Raw genomic sequence first — 25,682 nt, forward strand, 5'->3', positions numbered from 1 at the left:
TCAGGTAACAGCAGTGGCGAGGAGCGCTTTCCTCCAGCTTCGGCTAATTCATCAGCTGCGCCCCTATCTGGAGAATGACTGCCTTGCGACAGTGACACATGCGTTGGTGACTTCCCGTTTGGACTTCTGTAACGCGCTCTACGTGGGGCTACCCTTGAAGACGGTCCGGATACTTCAATTGGTCCAAAATAGAGCTGCCAGGCTGCTGACGGGGACTGGACGTTATGTTCACATGACTCCAGTTCTCCGTCAGCTTCACTGGCTTCCCATTGAAGTCCGGGCCCAATTCAAGGTGTTGGTTATGACCTATAAAGCCCTAAACGGCTTGGGTCCTGGTTACCTGAAGGAGCGCTTACATCCTTATATGCCCAGCCGCCCCCTGAGATCGGCGGGAGAGGCCCTTCTCCGGGAGCCCTCCATGGAAGAAGTTAGGAGGGTGGTTACTCGGAGGAGGGCTTTCTCTGCGGTGGCGCCTAAGTTATGGAATGCGCTCCCCAGAGAGGTCCGCCTGGCGCCGTCGTTATTTGTTTTTCGGCGCCAGGCGAAGACCTTTTTATTTAAGCAGTATTTTAAATGTTAATATTATTGAATTTTATTTGGCCAGGGCAGCTTGTTTTATAGTGTATGTTTTATATTATATATTTGTATTTTATTGTATGTATTTTAAAATGTTATTTTATTTTTTTGTTGTAAGCCGCCCCAAGGCTTCGGCGAATGGGGCGGCATAAAAATGTTTTAATAAATAAATAAATAAATAAATATTGTATTTCCCATACACCCTCCAATTCTAGCTTGGTGGGGGCTTATTTTTGATTGAGATCAATGAGGGAACTGCAGCACTTTTCCACCTGTGCTGTTTTCACATTGGAAATCTTCTGTTCCTGCTGCTCTGAAGCTGCATTTTGTAGCCTTGGGCAAGTAGCTCTTTTGGAGTGGCTGACTGGTTTTTAATCAGGCAAATGTTGCAGAGGAAACATTTTCTCTTGCACTACAGCCTTGAACTGAACTGAGCTCTCTACCTTCCCCGTGAGGATGCCCTTAACAAGCGTTGGAGATCTTGTCTGTTGATCTCCCATGTCATACCTCTTTTATTTATTTTATCTAAAACATTTTTGTCCTGTCTTTTATCTGGAATTGATCTCTAGATGGCTTACAAATGGACAGAAACCATAACAGCACTTAAATAAAGCATAGTCTTCAATATATAAAAATATACAGTTAAAAACCATTCGGCCATGATAATAAAACATTTAAAAAATGATTTTAAAATAATTTGGCACTCATGGCTGCATAGGAAGGAAAGTTCACCCTCTAAGCACTGACCACATGTACACCTGCAGGTGCAGGTTATGGTTTTCAGACTGTGCCATGCCTTTTGCACTGCAGCCTCTATTATCGGCCAGGTGGGCTTGGTATTCTGTGCCTAGTCCCTGCAGCATCCCTTCCCTGCAAAAGTCCAAGGAGGCTCTGTGGAAGAGATTAGGGTTCTGTGCCCCTGCTCTATAGCTTCTCCAGAAGAGCGGCACAATCACGTATGTCTCTCACACTCAGTCTCAGCAACGTACCTCCTTGCTATCAATGGAGAGACGGGGTGGTGATCAGTACCCAAAAAGTCTGGCTCTCAGCCCACAGGACAGGACAGACACTGACCCTTGCATGTGCCAGTCTGCACATGCTCTAAAGTCTCTCTCTCTCCCTCTCCCTCTCTCTCTCTGTGTTTTGAAAGTATCCTGTCTCCCAAGGACTCCCCTGTTTGTAAAACAGGATGTATAGAAAGGGGAGAGGAATGCTTTGATTACAGTAAAAATTCTCAGGTCAAAAAATGGTGGAGGCAACAGAAGGGGAAGCAAATATGGGCAAAATGCCCACTAATCTATGAGGATGCAGCAGAGTTGATCAGGGACCCTGTATTTTTATTTCAGCAAGTGCCCAGGATGGCCAGGTGGTGGGGCAGGTGATCTCTCCCAGAGATTCAGGGCACCCAGTGAAAGGTCTGGGACTCCAGCCCATGTGGGCCAGCTCTGAACACCATCTCTGAGAGGTGACTGCTTGCTGGGATAGAGTTGGGGATGATTCAGTTGTTCATCCCTTGCTTGCGCATCTCCTTTGGGCCAGAGAGTGGGCAAAGAAGCAGGTTAAAAACAACGAGGAGGAGGAAGATGAGCAGCGGCAGGGTTTGTGCCGTGGGCTGCTGGAGTGGAGCCCTCCTTATGTGTCTAGCCATGCCTCCATCCAGGCCTCTGCAAACCTCTTGCTTTTGCTGCCTTGCCAGACCTGCCACGTTGAGAGGCTTGGTGCCTTGAATTTGGCTGGCTACCTTTCACAAGCCTGACTTACATGAATCTGTTTGCAGTAGGGGTGCCACTGACCCATCCCCATTGCCCTTCCACACGCAGATCCCTGGGTCCCAGACTTGACGCTTGGTTCCAGACTGGAGGAAATCCTGCAAATCAGAGGAGAGTGTGTGTGCTAAGCAGGGCACGGTCTGATCTTGAGTTTTAATTGGATGCGTGCTTGTATACTCCCACACACTTGATTTTAATTAATCTGGAAGAATTGCTCCCAAGTTCTATATTCCACATCACCAATGTAGGTCAGAACAATAATTTAGGAACTCCAGGCCTGGCTGGATACATTCTGTGCCGTGAGAAGCAAAGTGAATAAGAGGCCCGGAAATGGCTTTCCTCAGTGCAGCTCTAGCCATTCTTCAATGCAAACAGTTTCTGCTGGGAGGTGGTGGCGGCGGTGGGGAAATAATTCAGCTGCAGCTCAATAGTTGAGATGGCAGCAGAAGGGAGTGAGGGAAGCATTCAACCATGATCCTGGCTTGGTTGTACCCTCCATTATTTTAATTTTTGATAAAAGGAGAAGAACAAAGAGGAAGTAACATAAAAAGAAAAGGATATCGAGGAACCTTACACAAAAGTTACATATAGCTCTAAATGCAGGAAATTACAGAAAAAGTCAATCATAATAATTACTTCTATCAATCTTATAACTGTCATTTTGATGTAATAATACTTGGTTATTACCAAAGAAATTTAGAAAAGCTTTAACATGGGTAGCAAGTATATTCTGGGTTGCACCCTTGGATGATCATAAATTTGGAGGCTTGGTGTCTTCCTAGCAGGGTGGGAGGAGCAGTAGGGGTGGTCTTCGCTTCCCCATCTCCCCACCCGGCTTTCTTCTCCATTTAGCAAATGCATGTTGGAAGAAAGGAGGAAGCTGCGTAGACATCAGCGCTGCTTGCACGCATCCTGGTCTCTCCTGTTCCTTCTGGCCTTCCCTAATACCCACTTTTCCTGCTCATGCTCCCATCCTTGGAGGCCAGCCAGCAAAACTCTTTCAGTGCCAGCTGCAGGCGAGAGTTTAGATCTCCAAGTCCTCCCTCAGAGTTCAAAGTGTTGTCTCTGACTTGGGTCTAGGAATCCAAACTATCTGGTGACTTTTGAGATTCTGTGTGGGGCCACAGAGTTGGTCCTCTGCCATTCCTTCTGTCCAGTCATGGCTGGCTTACTCACCATCAGAGCAACCTGCCCATTGCCTCATTACATGAGTTACTGTTCTGGGTCTATTTTTTGGGACAGTGACTCACTCTAAAGCTGAGCTCCCTTGAGGGATTCTGTTTCTAAAGTGTAGTGTTGTGGTTAAAGGGCTGGACTGGGGGCCCTGGAGATCCGGGTTCTAGTCCCTGCTTAGTTGTGGAGCCAGCTGGGTGACTTTGGGCCAGTCACAGACTCTCAGCCTAGTCTACCTCACAGGGCTGTTGTTGTGAGGATAAAATACAGCTATGTAAGCTGCCTTGGCTTTCTTGCAAGAAGAATTAAAGTGGAATCGGAACATTGCCTCACAAGAGGAAAAAAGATGGGATATAAATGCAATGTGATGATGATGATGAAGAAGACAAGGGGAGAAGGGTGATTTTAGGTTTACTTCGGGAAAGGAGTGTGCATCAGCTGTCCAAGATCTAGGACATACCACAACCTGAGGTTACATAATCTTTTATGTCTTTGTTAATAGAGAGCCTTTTCAATGGACAGCTCTGGAGGACTGAACTTGTAATGTTATGCATGCTAAACATGCTCACAGAGCTACAGCCTTTCTCCATCATTACTCTGAAAGCTGGCAAATCTTTTATCTCAATCCCATGAAAGTCTTGAACTCATGGGGTGCAATCCTATGGGGATGCCTCTCCTATGGAGCTGGGAATCTAAAAGATCCTATGGCCCCTCATACAATGCTGAGGGGCCATAGGTTCACTCCCTCCCATGACATTTTCCAGGGTTTACCACTTTAAAAGAGTTATCTTGTATGATGCAACTGGCATCAAACAATAAGCAATTAGTTTTAATTTACTGCCGTTCCCTTTTATGCATGGCCAGGAATTTAGCCAGCCTAAAACGGGAGCATGTTTAAAGACCGATATATACATGTTGACCATTGTTCTGTAGATTCCACTGAAGGAGGACCTGTGGTCTGAAACACTTTGGAACTGCTTGATTTTGCTGAAGGTGGCATCACTCGGGCTTCCCCCATTGCTTTTTGGTATCCTTTGTGAGGTTTGCCATAGCCTGATGCAAGCAATGGTCTCTGCATTGGCTGTGGTGGTGCTGCCCTCTACTGGCCTGAAAGTTCTGTAAGCGTCGATGTTGCATTTCATTAAAGGTGCCCGAAAGGCACATTAAAAGGCATATTTCATTAAATGTGCTAGAGTATGATTGCACAGATGGTTTTCCTGCATTCTCATAGAAAGCTGCCTTATGCTGACCCAGCCCAGGGGTCCATCTAACCCAGCAATGTCAACACTGACTGCCAGCAGCAGCTGTCCAGGGTCCTAGGTAGGGATTTTTCCCAGCCCTACCTGGAGATGCCAGAGCTCAAATCCTGGGACCTATTGCATGCAGCACACATGTGCCCTGCGGTTGCACTACAGCCCCATCTGATAAAATACAAATAACTTGCACATGCAACAAATCTTCCACCTTGCTGTCCATGGGCACTTGCTAGAATAAAGGTCCGGGGCCCTGATGATCACTCTTGTGCCCGCTCCCTGTGCTAACTGGCTTTTTGCTCACAAGTGCTTTTCCTCCTGCTGCCCTCCCTTTGAATCTTCTGGATCCCCCCCTCACAACCCCAAAATCAGATGCCCTCCTTTTCCCTATCCCATGCATCCCTTTTTAAAATTAGAGGACTTCTCAGAAGACCAGGTCCGATAAACGCACACATGAACACACATGCAAAGGACTTCAGAACTTTGGTTTTTCTTTGGATTTGCAGGTCTGAACCCTGGATCTTTTTGGTACTTAGCATTGTCCTGATGCCTTTTATTCATTTTCACTGTAGAATGCAAAGTGGATCGTAAAAGCCCACCTAGATCTTAAAAGCCCCCATTTCCTCTAAGCTAGGGTCCAAAACACCTTCCTGCATCTCCTCTAGATTAAAAAGCAAGACAGCAAGTCAGCCAGCCAGCCAGCCCAGCACAAAAGTGGGATTGCTTGCTTGCTCGCTTGCTCACACAACTTGGCTTGCTGTCATCAGCTAGAGCCCCTTGGCCAAAGCAGCAACTCTTTCTTGCTGTTCTGGCTAAGGGACCTTTTCAGTGTTTGGCTTGACCATGGCTTAGCATGTTGTCTGGTTCAGTCATGTGAAGCTCAGAAGGTCTCTGAAACCCTAGTCCTAAACCATGGCTACTTGAGTGGCTCATGAACCATCTCAAAGAATGTGTGCGTGTGTGTGTGTGTGTGGGGGGGGGGGGGGGGCGGATTCATCTCCCAGTGGCTTAGCTTGTTGTGCAAACCCAGTCAGTATGGGTAGCTGCTAAAAACCTCCCATAGGCAGCACTAATTTTAATCTCTGTCCACTAAGTGGCAATTGAGGTTGTTTGGGCTTAATCCAGTTAAAAGTCACTGGAGAATAGGAGAAAGGTGCTGCAGCCTAACACTGACTGTACAGCCAAGAGTAGGATGTGAGAAGGATGGTGATCTTAGGCAACTGTTCTCATGGATTGCTGGCTGCATCCCAGATGATTTGGAATTGGAGTATGGAGCAGATTACAGTGGGATTGTGGAGGATGGGCTAGGTCAAGATTCTGAGATGAAGGAGGCAGAGGTGATTATCTCAAGGCCAGGCACTTTGCTGAGCCAGGCAGTTTCTGGGAATAGCCAAGAGGTACAGCCAGTGGGAAGGGTCTCTGAGGATGAGGAATTCTCAGATGCAGTCCAGCCACCCTCATCCCACTCTTGACCTCATGGTGAGGCATCAACAGAGATGGGAGGCCCAACTGAGTGAGCTTCTTGCAGAGCGGGGATGTGCAAGCTTACAGAAATCCCCTCCTAAGGAGATGAGGCCCAGGGGTGTTCATAAGGAGAGTTCCTGAAGGTAAACTCTAGATTGGGTTCAACAAAGCACTCCGTGCGTGCTCAGAGATCCATTTGTTCTTGGGAACAATAAAACAAGTTTGCAAGGAAAACAGTCTGTGGCTGGTGATAGTTTGAAGGAGGAAGCTTGTCTTGTGACAGGAAAGGAATTGAATTTGGATTGTGCTGAAAATGCTTCTCGTTTCATTTTCGTGGCCAAAAATAGCCCTTTTGAGGGTGTGAGTTTAGAAAATTTGCCTGAAACAGATGATTGCTTACCTAACCCATACTCTGGTCATTGCCTGTGTTTCCAGTATCTGCTTCTGCTACATCAACATTTTCCTACTGTTCTGGAGTAGTTATGCAGGCAGATTGAAACAAACAGGAACTAAGTGATAAACAGAGATGTTAAGTAGCCCATCCAAACTGACCTTATGATGAAGACCCAACAACCATGTTTCCTAGTGAAGTCAGTGTTCCCTGGAGAGGACATGTACACAATCCTGTCTTTCAAGAACCCCCTTGTCTTTCTGTTTCTCAGAAGCCTGTGACTTTCCACTTTGCCAGACTAAAGTGGCACATAATACTGCTTCACCTACATGCAAATCATCCAGAAAGGCCTATGCCTGCTTCAAAAACCAAGCCTCATACAGACAGCTAGCGTGGCAGGGAGGTTAGTGTTGGACTGGAGAACTGGGAGATCTGGGTTCAAGTCCCCACTCAGCCATAAAGTTCACTGGTTGGCTTAGGGCCAGTCACCCACTCTCAGCCCTGACCTACCTCTAAGGGCTGTTTTTGTGAGAATAAAAAAGGAGCTAAATAAACTAAATACTTTGGTCACCTAATGGGAAGGAACAACTCATTGGAGAAGACCCTGATGCTGGGAATGATTGACAGCAAAAGGAGAAGGGGATGGCAGAGGATGAGGTGGCTGGATGGAGTCACTGGGGCAGTGGGTGTGAGCTTGGGTGGACTCTGAGGGATGGTGGAGGACAGAAGAGCCTGGAGGAATGTTGTCCATGGGGTCTTGATGGGCTGGGCACAACTTTGTGACTAAACAACAAAATAAGCTGTCTTGGGTTCTTCACAAGAGGCTGGGAGTAAATGCAATGGCACAACAACAACGATAATAGCAATAATTGTTTCACTTCCCACACTTTGGAGACCAAATAGGACTTTTCTCTCCATTGCGAAAAAGATGGGGCAATCTGGTTAACTCCCTCACCCACCCACTATGCCTTGTCCTGGCTTCACCCTGCGCCAGGTATTGGTTAAAGAGAAGTCAGCCAGACAAGGGCAGACTGCTATGACAAACACCACATCAACCTTGGTGATGATGATGATGATGATGATGATGATGATGATGATGATATTGATGGACAGCTGTGTCCAGGTCACTTAATGATTCTTGTGTTTGTTTCCTCCTCACAATTGTTTCATTAGAAATTCTTCCAAAATTAGAAAGTTGGGCAAAATGCTGACTCAGTCTCTCCTTCCCTCCCTCCACACATGTGTGTGTGTGTGCAACTTTTGTATGAAAACACCCGTGAACAAATCTCTATGCTTCATGGTTTCCTTAACATGCAGTTTTGTTCTTGACCTGTGACTCATCCCCTCTGCATTGATCTCCATGTAGCCAGACTGCATTATTCACACACAAAACAGAACTCTTGGTGGACTTGGAGAGCCCCACATTGAGCAGACATATAAAAATACACACAGAGAAAGAACATCTTAAAAAAGGGACCCTCCATCCCACCCCACAACAGTCTCCAGCAAGAGCACCAACACCCAGGAACGAGAGTTCCCAGGCCCAGGTCACCAGAAGCATAATTAAATATGCTTCTATTTAAATATTTAAGTTAATTAAGCATCTGAGTTGTTCTTTTCCACACTGAGAAAGAAAAACCCAACTTCTGATCTTTTGTTTTCTTCTAAGAAGCTGGCCACTGTTTTCCCAACTCCCACTTTCCTAGAACTGGGTTGTGGTGGTGAAGTAGGCCCTGATATTCCCCCACACTCACAGAGTCCCACAACCATTTGAACCCAGGTCACCCAAGTTCCCCACAGAATAAGCACTTGTGAAAGGGAAAGGGGGGCTAGTTAGCTGTGGGCCTATTTTATACCCTGGACATCTATCCAGCTGAAGCTATGATTGAGAGTCCATAACTGGGGGGAAACACAGACACAACACCTTCCAAACATCCCCTCTCCAACTGTGGCACCAGGTTAATTCAACTGTATCAGTAGCAGAAGGCTCAACAACAAGCACTCGGCACTGCTATCCCTCTCGAGTGCCAACAATCACAATCTCTGTTAAGTTATGCACAACAAATTCCTCTCCTTGCTTGTTGCATTTTGTACCTCTCTTCGTTTGGAATAGGTTTTGCTCACTCAGGGCCTGGGTCTATGACTCTGAATGTATTTTCCTGGTTGCAGGACGTCCTCCCTGATGTCCAGAGCGGCCATTGATGCCGTTGGGAAGTTTTTAACAGCTCAATAGCATTTTATTTACAAATAGCTGAGGAAAGAAGGGAAGCGAAAGGCAAGGGAGAAAAGGAAAGATACACCCAACTGAATGCAGAATTCCAGGGAATAGCTAAAAGAGATAAGAGTGCCTTCTTAAATGAACAGTGCAAAGAAATAGAAGACTACAATAGAATAGGGAGGACCAGAGATCTCTTCAAGAAAATTGGAGATATGAAGGGAACCTTTCATGCAAAGATGGGCATGATAAAGGGCCAAAATGGCAGGGACCTAACAGAGGCAGAAGAGATTAAGAAGAGGTGGCAAGATTACACAGAGGAACTATACAAGAAAGAGCTTAACATCCCTGATAACCACGATGGGGTGGTCACTGACCTTGGGCCAGACATCCTGGAATGTGAAGTCAAATGGGCCTTAGGAAGTCTGAGCAACAACAAAGCTAGTGAAGGTGACAGTATTCCAGCTGAGCTATTCAAAATCTTAAAAGACGATGCAGTAAAAGTGCTACACTCAATATTCCAGCAAACTTGGAAAACTCAACAGTGGCCACAGGATTGGAAAAGGTCAGTTTACATTCCGATCCCAAAGAAGGGCAATGCCAAAGAATGTTCAAACTACCGCACCATTGCACTCATTTCACATGCTAGCAAAGTTGTGCTCAAAATCCTACAAGCTAGGCTCCAGCAGTATGTGGACCAAGAACTACCAGAAGTAAAGGCAGGGTTTCAAAGAGGGAGAGGAACTAGAGATCAAATTGCCAACATATGCTGGATCATGGAGAAAGCTACGGAGTTCCAGAAAAACATCTACTTCTGCTTCATTGACTATGCTAAAGCCTTTGATTGTGTGGATCACAACAAATTGTGGCAAGTTCTTAAAGAGATGGGAGTACCAGACCATCTTATTTGTCTCTTGAAAAACCTATATGCAGGTCAAGAAGCAACAGTGGGAACTGGACACAGAATCACTGATTGGTTCAAAATTGAGAAAGGAGTTTGGCAAGGCTGTATACTGTTGCCCTGCCTATTTAACTTATATGCAGAGCACATCATGAGAAAGGCAGGGCTAGATGAATCATCAGTTGGAATTAAGATTGCTGGGAGAAATATCAACAACCTCAGATATGCAGATGATACCACTCTAAAGGCAGAAAGTGAAGAGGAACTAAAGAGCCTCTTGATGCGGGTGAAGGAGAGCGCAAAAGTTGGCTTGAAACTCAACATTAAGAAAACTAAGATCATGGCATCCAGTCCTCTCACTTCCTGGCAAATAGATGGGGAAGAAATGGAGGTAGTGACTGATTTTATTTTCCTGGGCTCCAAGATCACTGCAGACGGGGACTGCAGCCAAGAAATTAAAAGACGCTTGCTCCTGGGGATGAAAGCTATGGCAAATCTAGACAGCATACTAAAAAGCAGAGACATCACCCTGCCAAGAACAGTGTGTATAGTCAAGGCTATGGTTTTCCCAGTTGCAATGTATGGCTGTGAAAGTTGGAGCATAAGGAAGGCTGAGCACCGAAAGATTGAGGCCTTTGAATTGTGGAGGAGACTCCTGCGAGTCCCTTGGGCAGCAAGGCGATCAAACCAGTCAGTCTTAGGGGAGATCAACTCTGACTACTCTTTAGAAGGCCAGATGCTGAAGATGAAACTCAAATACTTTGGCCACCTCATGAGAAGGAAGGACTCCCTGGAGAAGAGCCTAATGCTGGGAGCAATAGATGGCAAAAGAAGAAGGGGATGACAGAGAATGAGGTGGCTAGATGGAGTCACTGAAGCAGTTGGTGTGAGCTTAAGTGGACTCTGGGGGATGGTGGAGGACAGGAAGGCCTGGAGGAATGTTGTCCATGGGGTTGCAATGGGTCGGACACGACTTCATGACTAACAACAACTAAGCATTTTATTTATTAGATTTAAATACCATCTTTTTTCCTTCCATAGAATCCATGGCAAATTACATCTTTCCCCTTCTTCTCTAATCTTATCTCCACAACAACAACCCTTTGAGGTAGGTTGGGCCGAGAGTCTGTGACTGGCCCAACTCAGCTGGCTCAATGGCTGAATGAGGAGTAGAACCCTGATCGTCTGAGTTCCAGTTCGGCCCTCTTAACCGCTGCACCACACTTCCTCTCAGTAGCATGACATGGTAGCCATGGACAGGGAGAGAAGAAAGATGTGGAGAGAGAAGTGGCATAGAACAGAAAGAGGTTGCAAAGTAAATGTTAATTGTTAATTTGAGATCATATGGAGGGATGCAAAAAAAAAAAAAAAGATAAATTCTATTTTAGGTGATTAAAATGAGAAATTAATTGTCTGGCTTTTCCTCTTGTCAGACTTAAATCAAACCTAGCAATTACTTCTAAATCTGCACACATAATTGAGAAGAGGCAAATTTTATGCAGCTATGTGTCTTATTGGCATGGGTCCCTAATCTTTTAAGCATCAGCCCAGGTTAGACCAGGTAATGCTGGATGGACATCTGGATGCATATGGGATGCATCTGCAAGGCTGATTCGCATGACTTGCTTTGGACCTAGGCTCACCTCTGCTGATACCTCTTTTTCCATCCAAGGCTTGCTCTGGAGTAGATTGCATAGCAGCAGATTAAAATCCCTCTGAACCGGTATACAGTGTATTTGCTATGCCACTCTGTTTACTCTTTGTGTAGTCAGAGAGGGTTTCCCACATATTGCAGACTAACTAGAGAAAAGACAAGACTTAAACTTTAACAGACATCTGTAGATGGGCTTATTCAGAGAGGAAGAGAGAGAGGAGTTAAAGGCTGCCACTTCACCAGACACAGAGCCTTAGAAATGTGAATGCATGTTGATTTCACCAATGTAAAAAAAAAAGACTTGGTGAAGTCAATGGACCCACCCAGCCCAGAGATGGCTTATCACAAATGCTTCTTCAGGGACAGTATTCTTTTCTAATTGCTTAGGAATGCCATCAGTGTAATGTGAACTGGATTTTAAGGCTCTAGAGGGCAATGGAAGGGGTAATCATGGAATTGAGAGAAGTCTAGAAAAACCAGGTACTAGCTTAGCTGGCATCATTCTCCCTTTGTGTCACGTGGGTGAGAACCATCAGAGTTCAGGCCTCAAGGATGCTGAAGATAACAGTAATGGCTGGCTAACAACTGACACCTGGAGTACATGGCTGAGCCCAGGGACTGGGGGATGGCCATCACCCCTTGAGTCAGCTGACTGAAGCTGGGGTGGAGGGGATGGAGCCCGAGGAAAAGAGCATCCTTTTGTTCCTTTCTCCAGAGGTTCCGATGGCTGCCAGTTCTCCCTTCAGAAGAGCATTGTGGCATCCTGTGTACGCTGCCAGTAGAAGGTAGAGTTACTGTGCATAGGCTAGGTTGGAAATACTTGGTTATTTTCTCTGTCTGGGTGGGCCAACAAGGCCCTCAGAGTTGAGGTTGCATGACTGCTTGTAACCTATCTTGCTGCTGCTGTCCAATCCCTCTTTCCCCCTCTTTTCCCTCTTTTACCTGGTATTATCCTTTTAGACTCTGCTTTAGTCCCTCCAACCCTATATATTATCCTTTTAATAAACTTGCCTTGTTCCCCAAGCCTGGGTTTGTCATGTGCTGAATCCAGTGACTGGTTTTGGGACCAGGGAGACTCTGGGCCAGGGGGAGTGGAAAATTCCTGATGGCTTTCTCTTACAATCAGAGGTGGTGGTGGTGGTGGTTATCATCATCATCATCATCATCATCATCATCATCATCATCATCATCAACTATAGCATTATTCCAGTTGTGTATTATTCCTTGCATTCTAATCAGCTGGATGAAGAAGTTTGTGACCTCTGGAGAACAAAGCTTGTGTTTGCAAGGAGGTTCTTCTCCCTCTCTTCCAGTTATGTTCCTTCAGGAAGGCAAAGGTTTCTCACACACATAGAAGCTTGCAGTATTACAGCGCAGGTCATTCCATTGCCCCGCAGAAGAAACCTGGGCACAGTCTTCTCCGTGATCACCATGGTCATTGGGCTCACCACTCTTCCAATTCCTAAATGAGAAGGGCAACCAAGTCATGCCCGGGAATACTGAACAAGGGATCACCTGTCCCTCCAACCACATTCCCTTCTGTCCTCAAGCACAGCCAGCCAATCCCCTACAGTGGGAGGATCGAATCTCTTCCTGCCCAGGGACCCCATTCCATTTTGGAGAAGGTCTCAGAGGATAGATAAACTCAATTACTTTGGCCACCTAATGAGAAGGAAGGACTCCCTGTAGAAGAGCCTAACACTGGGAACAATAGATGGCAAAAGAAGAAGGGGACGGCAGAGGATGAGGTGGCTAGATGGAATCACTGAAGCAGTTGGTGTGAGCTTGAGTGGACTCCGGGGGATGGTGGAGGACAGGAAGGCCTGGAGGAATGTTGTCCATGGGGTTGGACACGACTTCATGACTAACAACAACAAGAGGATAGATCCTCATGGGGACTGGAGCTCAAGACCAAAAAGGGGGCAGGACCTGAAATACCAGCAGATTATAGCTTGAAGCTCTGGCTAGAGGAACAATGCTAGGGGAAGCATTTTAATCTTTGAAAATGGGGTGGAGCAGAGGACTCATTGGTATAAAAAAATGAATGGAATGCATATGGAAATGCTCCACCATTAATGAAAAGAAGAAGAAGAATGTTGATGGCTTCACAGACATCATTTTCACTGCCTCCTACTTCACATGCCCCTTCTCAGAATTGGTATGCGAAACAAATTTTAGTGGGATTGTAGAGAATGGGCTAGGTCAAGATGCTGAGATGAAGGAGGCTGAGATTATCATTTCAAGGTCAGACAAGCAGTTCCTGGGAATGACCAAAATGTACAGCCAGTGAGAGGGATCTCTGAGGATGTGATGCAGACCTGTGTTCTGGCTCTCAGCCCCATGGTGAGGTGTCAGCGGAGGCAAGAGTCTCATCCAGATGAGCAGAGCACAGAGTGTGAGCATGGCCACCTTCAGAAAGCCCCTTCCCATAGGATGGGGCCCAGAAATGTTCATAAGGAGAGTTATTGGAGGTAAACATTAGATTGAACTTCTTTTTTTGGTGATACGTACTTGGGAGCAATAAATAAAGTTTTACAAGGAAAAGGGTCTGTGGCAAAAGATTGCTTGAAGGAGGAACCTGACCTTGCAGTGCTGATCTGTAACCCTGCTGTGTTTTTTAGAAACCACAACATGAAAGAATGGTTCATTCTATGGTTTCTCTGTGCCACCATGGCTTCCATTGTCTGAATGCAGAACCATGGCTTCCATAGTCCTGGTATGCCATTACCACATAATTCCCTGAAAAGAAAAGTGACTGTGGGTGTCAGTTCAGCCATCAAACCTCTATAAGTGTACAATTAAGGAAGAGCACTGCAGTTTGAGGTAAGATTTCAAGTGTAGTGATGCTGAGATATACACCAGCAGCAGAAGGACGGAGTGGGGAGGATGAAAACCATGATAATGTAGAAACTGCTTGACTGTTTGTCAGGTACAAAACATGAACAATGGCAAACATAGAGAACTGCATAGTGTATGGTGTGAACCCAAACTATATGTTGGTGTGGTGGAAATGGTGTCCCTGCATTTGGGTTAAATTGGGGTGCTTACTCTGTTTCTGACAGGGACTGCATGAGGGGCCTGGTTTCACTGCCTCTCCTGAATGGCAGCCAGAAAGTCTGTCATGCACCTACAGATGGATGGCAGATGCCTGCCTTTGGCTTGAAGTGTCCCCTGTTCATAGGCCTCTCTTACTTGTAGCTGGTTCTGTAATCAGTGTCATCAATCCATTTCCACTCCCCTTCAACGTTCACATCACTGAGTCCGATCCAGTAGCGCTCACCTTTGGTTTGTGACTGGATGAAATTCTGCAGGCCAAAAAAGAGGGGAGAACAGCAGATGGGGTGGTCATGCTTTGGCACACATGCTGTCCAAAATCACACATAAGTTCTTGGCCAGAATGAATGGAAGGGTCACCTGCCTCTGAGGAAACCCCCTGGGCTGAGCTGAACTGAGTTCTCTGCCCCCTGCTATGCAGTCTGTCAAAATGGTTTTGTTCTGCATAGTTTTGCAGTAGCTTTGCTCTGTGCTCTCTTTTTAACATCCACTCCTGCTGCACCTCTGCTGTTAGTGATGCTCCAGAGGCTATAATTCATTGTTGAAGTGTTTCATTGCTGAACAAATTTTGATTTTTTCATTGTAAGTCATCTTAGGTCAAAGACACTTCATGCCTGTATGCACAAATTTATGGGCAATATTTAGAGTGCCCCACCCTCCACCACACGCCAACATGCTTCCTTCCAGACACCTCACCTGTTCCGGTTCATCCTGAATGACGACCAGTTTTGAGTTCCGTTCCTCACAATGGGATTTAGCTGTGTGCCAAGGCACTGCCTCGATGCCAAAGTAGTAGCATCGTCCATCGAAGTATTCCCATTCCCTGCTTCTGGAACCACATGGGTAGACTGATGAGAGAGAGAGAGAAAAAAAGTTAAAGGAAAAGGAGGGGGTCTTTGAGAGGCTACTGCAGCTTCTGCCTCTGGTGGGTAAAATTCTTTCGGGAGCCCTTCTTGACAGAGGCTCCAGTCAACTGTTCATCGTGTTCAGGTGTCCCAAGGGATGTGGTGGTCCAGCTATGCATAAGGAAAGCGTGAAGGTCTGTTTTCTTGCATGGTGCACAGGACTTCAGGGGGGATGTGCCAGAGCCTCAGGAATGGCGTGGAAAGAATGAAAAGGGAAGAAGGTGTTCCTCTCCCATAACGGCAGCTTGGCCCTTATGGTCAGAAGGTTCCTTGGGGCCAACTGGAGCCTGGAGATGAGCAAAGACTGAAGGAACGTTGCTGACATGGGCATGAGGAAATGGGCTTGTGTCCCCACAGCTTTGCTGAATGACAGTCTGAGAGGAAGCAACCAGCCCTTGTTCCCGAGTGAGTAGATCGGATGCCGGCATCGGATTCTCAGGAGACGGACCTGGATCTCTCTCTAGCCAGCATCTGACTCTCCTTTGTGGATGGCTCAGTCCACTGCTGCAAATAATGTCCTCCTGAGCTGCCACCCACCATTGCCATGTGTATGCCAAGGCCCCACATGTGCACACCTCTGGCCATGGGGCAGCAGGATGCTAAGCCCTGAAACTTCAGCTGACCCATGGTGGTGCCTCACCTTTGAGCTGAGGTGCTGCACTTCAAGGCTGCCCTCTGCCAAGCATTTGGGAAGCGAAGGGTCGCTTTCTGAAGCCAGGCATGGGCAGAGTGGTTGCGGGTACATATGCTCCTTGCAGAAGCCCAGTCTGCACCCTCCTCCCCAGAAAAAAGGATCAAAATGCCCCAATACCTATTGGAGAGACACTTACAATCCATGTTTCTCTGCAGCTGATTGTGCAACTTGGTCACTTGGGATGGAAGCCTGGATCCTAAAATCATAGGAGCAGAGACCAACACACATCATCTGAGGGGTTTAGACATGACAAAAAGGCTGCAGATAAGCTTAAAGGAGGCTTCTTCTTCGTGTCCATTGCAACTGTCTGCCAGGGGAATGGGGGTGGCCATGTGGGGACCCCAGAAGGATCAACTTGGATCCTGGAACAGCCAGAGGGGCTCCTGGGTCCTGGTCAACCACTAGCCACTGGCAGTCCAGGGACTTTTGGAATGTGAGAAGCATCCCCTCCCTTATCTTGTCCTGAGGCTAATGAGGCATTTCAGAGCAGGTGGTAATATAATTACCCAGGGACAGCACAAGTCCAAACAGTACAACAATCAGCAGGTAGGAGAGTGCCAGCAGCGGGAAAAGCACCAAAAAGGACTTCTGTTTCCACCAGGGTGTGTATGCATCTTTCCAAAGAGAGAAAGAGAAATGTTAGAAGCTTGTGCTGAAAATCCACATACACAGCAAAGCCATTACATTAAAAGTTCCATCCCAAGCAGGGAAGTTTGGATTTTCTGTGTTTTGCCAAACATCTTTCCTTCCATTATCCACTCATTATCAGCTTTTTTAAAAACCAGAATTTTGTTCTTGCCCTAATTTGAATAAGCACTAATTCCACTGGGATGGGTATCTGTCTTTCCAAAGAGAGAAAGAGAGATGGTAGAATCTTGCATGGAATGTACACAATACACCATAGGTAGTTCTTAGGATCACTTTACGGTACTTGCTACAATGTAGATAGCTCATGTAGCCGATATTATCATTATGTCATGTTTTGTGATTATTATATTGCATTTCTATTCCACTGTAGTCCTTGCTGCAAAATCCCAAGCCAGCTTACATAGTGCTATTTCATCTGCACAAATAAATAAGTAAGCTAGACTGAGTAGGCTAGGCTGAGAGGCTAGGCTGAGAGACTGTGACTGGCTGAAAGTCACCCAGTGAGCTTCCTGGCTCATTGGGGACTAGTATCCTGATCTCCCAAGTACCCAGATCTCCCATACCACACATGCTCTCTGCATGCTACTGAGAGCCGAATTTATAGCTCAACACTTTTTTTCATGCCTGTATGGAAATATGATGCAGTCCTGAAGGCTGCGCTGAGTGTCTTACAACTCAGCCAGAGAGACGGAGAAGCTCTGTATTTACCCCCAATCCTTTCTTCTAGTCGCCATACAAAGACCACTGTCAATGGAGTATAGAAGTCACCGGATCCACATTTCCTGGTTCAGAAACACAACACTGATTGTTGCTCATCCTATTCATCCCAAATAAAGGTGAGCATAATAATGGCCCCATCTTTTCCTCCTGCACAGGATTTTAATCCAAGCTGGAGAAGAATGGATATTGTTTTGAGCAAATTCGTAAAGATATAGAGGAAACAGTTACATGAAGTAGAATATCAAAAATACCAATGGCTCTGGAGAAGCACAGACTGCGGTATAAGTAGTACTGAGATCATCATTAAAAGTGGGGAATGATTTCAGTTTTAATGTTTTGTGTACAAAGGGATCAACCTTGCTTTGGAACAAAGGTTTACTCAGAATTTCCAGGGCTTTATGTACTCAGTGTTACAGCAACAAATATCAGTCCAAAATAAATTCTTTCTAGGGTTCAACCCTATGGATATTTAGGCAGCAGAAAGTCCTACAGCCCAAGCTGTCCTCAGTCTTCCATGCTCAGCAGAGTGTTGGAGAGTGCATTTTGTCATCAAAATGCATTGGGTTGTACACTCAATGTGAATAATTAGCATTACTAAGTATAACCAAATTGTGCAAATATGAGAGAGGGCCCTGGATTAGGAAGAAGAGAGTCTGCATAGGTTTATCCCTACTTCCTGAGCAAAAGGAAGTCAAGAAACTAGAAAAGATGGAGCAATCTTATTGTCTTTACAAACATAAAAAGTCCTCACCACCAGCCTTTTTGACAATTTTCATTCGCATGGACATAGGTTGACAAGGTAGAAAGGGGAAAATGTACTCATGTAACTGGCTTGCACAATGCTCAAAGCAATGATGGTTCTGCACACTTTCTATTGCCCTTTGGTATTTCAGAGCATTGCGCAGCTAGAGAAGATAAGAGGCCATCTCCCTGCCCCACCCCATTGGCCTGGCAAGCATTCCCTTTGGATCTCATCCTGACCAGAGCATCCCACAAGTCATGAGATGATGTTGCCGAAATCTTACCTGGTCTTCTTGCCAACCAGGGTTGCTGCTTCCACTCTAAAAGGGGAAAGGACACAAGAGGATACGGATTTTCCTATGCTAATTCTGTCTCATTCTCTCTCACACACACACACCACAAATGTACGGAAATATCTTAATTTAAACTATAATATCTATCTGTCTGTCTGTCTGTCTGTCTGTTCCATTTTATACGCTGCCTCACTAGTCATAGGCTCTCTGGGCAGCTTACATCATGATAAAATCCAAAAATACAATAACAGCATTTAAGTAGAAATAGAGCACATGTCACAATAGTGGGGAAGCTCCTCTGGTGACTTGCATATCTGCACAGTATTCTGCTGCTGGGAAACTCCAGGGCTGAATGGGATCTCCACATTTAGGGTTTCCTCTCTATGTGTACAACTTGGACTGAGCAGCCCTTCAGACAGAGGATGGTCTTCTGACAGTCCTTCAAACAGAGAACTGACTCCTGTAAGTTAGGACACATGACTACCCTACCCCCTGCAATGGTTCCACTGTTTCCCATTATGCTAATGTCACAGCTAATTAGAAGAACTGGTGCAAATGGTACTGGATGTTAAAATGGATTACTATATTTAATATGCCTGGTTTCTCAACTCCAAATCCACACCCTGCTTGGAGTGGCATGGAAGGATGGAAGTTTTCTGGATCTGGTGCATTTCCCTTCCTTACTGCAGCCCTGAGGTACTTCCAGATGAGGCTTGGCTTCTTTTCCACATTTTCACACTATTTCTTCCTTAAGGAAGGAAGAAAAGAAAGAGTATTTATGCCACTGGTTTTCAACCTTTCCATAGCTGGGGACCATTGAAAACAGAAAAACTACCTCAGGGACCACTGAGGCAGAAACAAAAAGCACCATACACAGAATACAGTATTTTGTGTATTAATTTCCAAACACAATACCAAAAAAAAAAAACAAAAAAAAAAAAAGAGAAAGAGAAAGAAAATTCTCCAAAACAACCAGAAACTGAGCAACAAAAAAGACCAACAAAAGAACAAAATACCAAAATTGGCACAAAGTGGCTCCCACTGAGCTGTGAGCTGTCTCTCCCTCCCTGCCCCCCCCCCCCCGGCAGCACCAGTGTATCCCCCATGAATGCAATGCCAACTGAGGAATCTGCGGTGAGCAGGATGTGGCCCCCACCACGGACCAGCAGGACATCTCCCATGGACCGGCACCAGTCCATGGACCGGTGGTTGAGAACCACTGATTTATACAATATTTTTGTTTAGTAGTCCTAAAATATGTAGACTTTGCTAAAGCAATTCTATGCTTCATAAATTGATCCTTTTTGTCCACTTTTTGAAAGAATCAGATTCTTTGTTGTTCTAGTTACACTACTTGGCATGAGTGTTAATTCGCTTGCACAAATGCACATTAGTCAGTGCAAATGAGTGTGAATTCTGTCCCACAGTTGAAGACCTGAAAAATCCCTGTGACTTGTAAAATGGTAGCCCTGGATCTGCAAGTTGGATTATCAGAAAACCAAACTCATTTGAAACTGTTGTGAATTTCTCAACATCCCTAATCTGAAATCAGCCCCCTTCCCAGTCAGGAGAAAAGCTCTACCTACTAATTTCAACAACACTCTAGTGCTCCTAGAAGATAGACTGGTGCTTTATTTATTTATTAAAAGCTTTTCTATCCCATCCCCTACAGAACGTCTTGGGATGGCTTACAGTAAATAAATAGACTAGAACAGCCCCACAGTATCCGACCATAATATACTAAAACTCCAATTAAAATCAATTAAACATTAAAATGACAGGAAAATAAAAAGGGTTTTGCCTGATGCTGAAAAGAACATAACAGCAGTGCCAGGCGAACCTCTCTGGGGAACATATTCCATAGTCACCACAGGGAAGGCCCTCCTTCAGGTACTCTCCCTCCTAATCTCCTTCAAGGAGGGTTCCCAGAGTAGGGCCTCCACCTCAGATCTCAAGGGGTGGGAGGGCACATAGGTTTTTTATATGTCTGAAGAAAGACACGACAGAAAAGGAACTCTTTCAGAAATCCCCTTAGCCACGGGACCATATGAAACCTTATTGTCACCTTATTAATTTTAAGCACCTCATTATTTTTTAAAAAGAGCAGTATGAAAAATGCAAGACTGGGGAGAAAGGAAGAGCTCTTGGTGATGTCCTGCTCAAACAACCAATCAACACTGCACAGCCAGAGCTTGCTTCCAGCTTGCAAAACCATTTCCTTTTAGAGCTGAACCCTAGAAGAGAGCAGTACCTTTGGACTGCATGAAGAGTCCCTACACTATTCTACAAATGCTATCTTGGTCTTGCTAGGATCGGCCCAGCCACTTTTAAAGCATCAGAGCCTCTGTTGCTCTGATGGTCAAGCAAAGAGTCCTATGATCCATGTCTCTAAATATGAATCAATTAATCTGTGGAGTATGTAATAAGCAGGAATTAAACAGAAATTGGATTGTCTCCTTTGCCTAATCAGTGGATTCTTGCTTTGACAGCTATACCTGCCACATTTATGGATCTTTCAGTGTTCTATTCAGAAAAATGTTTGTTTCATATATAATAGACAATGCTATATTACTTTTAAAAGGAATTCTCTAATTTGTAATGCAGCTATTACCTCCCTTAAATGCCCATTTTGTCAATGTCCTGCAGTTGCTTCTTTTGGGAAGGAGGTTATTATGCAGATACATGTTGTATTGAAACCCTTTTTAATTATTAGCTGATACACACCTTTTCAATTATTCCCATACATCTTGGAAATCAATAAACTGTCAGTGCAAATGGATTTACTGTACTTTGACACCTAAAAACTCACATTGCAACATTGCAGGTATAAAGTGCTCACCTCCTGCAATGGTTTCAGGACCTTACCATTCTTTCAATATTTGAATGGGTAGCATGTAGATGCCATCCTCAAATGGATTCTTAACTGGATATTTAGTTCACTTTCTGTGGTATATGTTTTAATTCTAGAAAGTCACATATTTGTGTGTGTGTGTAAAATATGTTTTCATTGCTATGGATATATATGAGGTTCTTCAAAAAGTTTCTGTACTTTTTAAAACTCTATTAAGAATTTCAAAAACAAATTGCATCACTTTTCTACATAGTCACCTTCCTCTGTGATGCATTTTGCCCAGTGTCATACCACCATTTTAGAAACATAGAAACAGAGTGAGTCAGAAGGGCCCTCCCAGCTCCAGCCAGCTCTAGTCTGACCCCCAGCTCCAGCCGGCTCCACTCACTACATGCCCACCATGTGCATGTCCAGCCTATCTTTGAACACCCTCACTGATAGGGCCTCAACCACCTCTCATGGAAGCCCATTCCATACCCTCGAGGTCCTAACTATCAGGAAGTGCTTCCTGGCATCCAAATGGAACCTTGGTTCTCTGAGCTTTGCTCTGTTGGAGCGCATCCTGCCTTCCTCTGCAGGGGAGAACAGGTCTCTACCCACCTCCGTGTGACATCCCCTCACATACCTGTATGTCGCCAATGGATCCCCTCTGAGTCTCCTCTTCTCCAGGCTGAAGAGAACCAGTTCCCTCAGTCTTGCCTCATACGGCATCCCCTGCAAACCAGCCACCAACCTTGTGGCCCTACGCTGCACTGACTCTAACCTGGCTATATCCTTTCTGTAATGAGGGGCCCAAAACTGAACACAATACTCCAATTGCGGGCACACCAGAGTTGTATAGAGTGGTAGTAATACCTCTCTCGATCTAGAAGCCACACTTCTGGCTATGCAACCAAAGGTGGCGTTCACCCTCTTGACCACCGCATCACACTGCTGACTCACGTTTAGCCTGCAGTTAACCAGTACCCCAAGGTCCCTTTCACAAGTGCTGCTCTCCAACCACTTGTACTCTAACCTGTACTTATGACACCTATTCCTATGTCCCAAGTGCAAGACCTTGCACTTATCCATATTGAACGCCATCCTGTTTTCTCCTGCCCACTTCCATAGTCTGTCCAGATCCTTTTGGATCTGGAGTACCTGCGCCTCAGTTGTGGCCACTGCTCCAGTTTTAGTATCATCTGCGAATTTGATCAGCAGACTGTTCACCCCTTCTTCCATGTCATTGATGAAAAGATTAAACAGGATTGGCCCCAGGACAGAGCCCTGGGGGACCCCTCTTGTCACTGGCCACCATCCTGATGATTCCCCACTAATGGTTACCCTCTGCTTTTGGTCATTCAACCGTGCCCTAATCCATCGGACAGTACTTTGGTGTATCCCAAAACAAAGTTTCTCAACCAGGATATCATGAGGCACTTTGTCAAAGGCCTTGCTGAAATCCAAGTAAACCACATCCACTGCATCCCCTCCATCTAGCCATCTCTTAATGCCATCAGCAAAAATATATACAAATATATTTATAAAATATAAAGGTGTGGAAACTTTTTGAAGACCATACATACATGAACTTTAAAGAAGCTGGACCAAAGAAGGAAAAATCACATTTGTCATCTCTCGAAGGCCAACAGAATCAATAACTGACATTGATTTACCTGTTTCGGTTTGTGCCATGGCTGCTCCTGACTCTACCAGGTATGCTTCGTCTTGCTGCTGCTTGTAGGTACCCACTGGCCCCATTGTCTCCCTGGATTTCTTTGCAATTTGCTCAGCAGATTGAGGAATTGAAAGAAAACTTGGGCACTCAAGTTCTCCTGCTGCTTGTTAGTCAGGCATTAAGTAATCCAACCACATCCTCACGCGTCTTAACTTCTCTTTGGAAGGAATGTTGGGTATTCTATTTGCTGCCTAGCAAAGCAAATAGATTGGGTTATCCAGAGCCTATTACCTACTGGCTGGTTCTAGGCCCACTGTAAATACTTGCTAAGCACTTCCCAGACTTCAAGAAGCTCTTGGATGAGACTGATTATCTGGGCTCATTTCAGTAGTTCAGGCTCAGAAACACCTTTGGTCACACTGTATGATGGTCAATGTCAGGAGCAAGGCAGGAGGAGTGTGACCTATTGGCACTCCTAGATCTCTCAGTGGGTTTTGACCCTATCAGCACTAGTATCTTTCTGAGGTGACTGTCTTAGTTGGGAGAGGGAAGTACAGTATTGCAGAGGTGCCACTCTTACTTGAGCAGCCTGCTCCAGAAGCTGGTGCTTGGGGAATATTGCTTGACACCATGGATTCTCCAGCATGGAGTTCCTCCAAGGTCTGTTCTGTCCCCCATGCTATTTAACATCTACACGAAACTGCTGAGTGGGGTAGTCAGGCATTTAGGGGTGTGTGGCACCAGTATGCTGATGACACACAGCTCTATTTCTGCTTATCGTCTCCATCAGGTGGTTTTGTGAATGTACTTGATTGGTGACTGAGCACAGCAATGGACTGGTGAGTGTTATTAAGCTGAAGCTTAATCCAGAAAAGACTGAGCTGCTATCAGTGGATGGTTCTTCTGAATGAATGAAGGGTGCTCAGCCTGTTTTGGAGGGGGTGGCAGCCACCCTGAAGGAGCAAGTTAGTAGCTTGGGAGTGCTCCTTGATCCATCTTTGAGACTTGGAGGTCAGATGGGTTCAGTGGCATGGACTGCCTTCTCCCAGGTTCAGTTGAAAGTACAGTACCTTATGATTTGGTTACCCTCAAGTTAGACTACTGCAACACACTCTATCTGGGACTGCCCTTGAAGACTGTTCAGAAGCAGCAGCTAAATCCTGGTAGAAAAGGGATGTGTCTTTGTGTTATAAAATGCCTGCACCCCTCTTTCTCAAGGAAGCACCCAAACATTCCAAGCCAGGTTGCTGTTTGGCATTTGCTGTTACTTTAAGAAGTAGGACTTGATGGTTTCCCCCAAGAAGCTGCCAGGACTATTGTTTTGCTGAGCAGTAAGTACTGGTCAGACTGCCAGGTGAACAGCATTGCAATCACCCTCATTTGCAGGCAAGACTTGATCAGATCATTATTTTAATATCCTGCAATCAAATGCCATTGTATTTTGAGCCCCTGTGCAGACTCCTCACCTTCTTCTGACTGTGTTCACCTTGTTTCATCATCAACTGCCCAACTGCTGGGCCCATGTGACTCAGAAAGTATAAAATACTCTGTATATGTTCTAAAAGCTTGTAGTTGGCAGTGCAGAGCACTACCCAGTCACATGCTGTCATAAGTAACTGCAAGGGGCCTGGGTGATCTTTCAAAAAAAAACTGCTGGGGTTCCAGGCAATTCCATCTTCCCTGTTGGCCCTAGTGATTCATTCTCACTGTTTGGTAATGAGGTCCTGACAAAATGGCAACGAGGGCAGGACAGGATTCCACAGGTTCTTTCTTCCTTTATCCTGGGTGAGAGGGGTGGTAGGATCAGCCGATTCACCCGTAAAGTTTTGGGGAACAGATACTGGCCACCCCAATCATTTTGTAAGTGAGGAAAGGTAATAGATTGGGCTTTAGAAGCCCATTGCACATGGGTATATTGTAGACACCCAGAGGATGGGGTTTCAGGGTCACAGGTTCCCTCATGCTCACTGCCACATGAGGTGGCAGGGTGGAGTGGACATCTGGGGCAATGCATAGAGTTGTGTCGCGGAAGTGCTTGTTAGGTGAGTTAAACTGCTTTAGCCTAGATTAATTGCAGTAGGATCCTGATTTTGGGTAGTCTTGAAAGGCCCCTTTGATCAGGAAATGGCAGCTCTTCTTGTGTAGGAGGCTGGTGCACAGCATTCCTGGGCATTTGGGTATTTATTGATCTGGACTGACCAGGGGAAAACAAAAGCTAGCTAACATCTGCATGCAAGATCTTGTAACTGGTGCACCAGGAACCATATATGCGTGAGTGCAGGTCATCTTTGCACTGGGGGTTTATGTAAAATTTTGTTAATTGTTTGTGAAAGTCTTCTGCCCACTGTTGTTTGTGTGTGTGTTCTGTCTTGTCTGTTTCTGTTTCAAAGTGTTCCCCTTTCTGGGAGGTAGGCAAAGCTCAGAATGGGTTTGGGGGCGGGGATTCCTCAGGGAATAGAAGCTCCCCCACGCAGCCGCCCCAATCTGTCCTGTTCAGGGCAAGGTTAAATGCAGGGGTGTGGATGGGTATTCTTGCCCCTGAGAGGACAGTTTGTGAACCTGGCCTTGACAGAGAAGCAGATTCATGAGGTCATTGGCCTGAGCCCAAGCATGGCTGACTCCAGCTGGGAACAGAGCAGTGATCAGGACATGTGTGTGTGAGATTCTTTCCGTCCCCATCCCATGAAAATAAGTCAGAACTGGGAAGGGAGGAAATGTGTGGC

At 45.6% G+C, this 25,682-nt stretch overlaps 1 protein-coding gene across 3 annotated transcripts; it reads right to left on the bottom strand.

The window, feature by feature from the left end:
* Positions 1-10,817: 10,817 nt before the first annotated feature.
* On the bottom strand, positions 10,818-23,045 carry LOC123024177 (hepatic lectin-like). Of its 3 annotated transcripts, XM_044431612.1 has the most exons (7): positions 22,958-23,045; positions 18,443-18,478; positions 16,556-16,663; positions 16,186-16,245; positions 15,147-15,298; positions 14,589-14,701; positions 10,818-12,858 (listed from the first exon to the last, which is right to left on the bottom strand). In XM_044431612.1, the coding sequence occupies exons 1-7, from the start codon at positions 23,040-23,042 to the stop codon at positions 12,720-12,722; spliced, it is 693 nt and encodes a 230-aa protein (XP_044287547.1). In that variant the 5' UTR covers positions 23,043-23,045; the 3' UTR covers positions 10,818-12,719. The 3 variants fall into 3 exon arrangements, with proteins under 3 accessions (XP_044287547.1, XP_044287548.1, XP_044287549.1); XM_044431613.1 differs by lacking the exon at positions 18,443-18,478; XM_044431614.1 differs by lacking the exon at positions 16,556-16,663.
* Between the last annotated feature and the right edge of the window lie 2,637 nt (positions 23,046-25,682).

This window comes from Varanus komodoensis, unplaced genomic scaffold, assembly GCF_004798865.1.
Source record: "Varanus komodoensis strain SLA01 unplaced genomic scaffold, ASM479886v1 scaffold22, whole genome shotgun sequence".
NCBI classification, from domain to species: domain Eukaryota; kingdom Metazoa; phylum Chordata; class Lepidosauria; order Squamata; family Varanidae; genus Varanus; species Varanus komodoensis.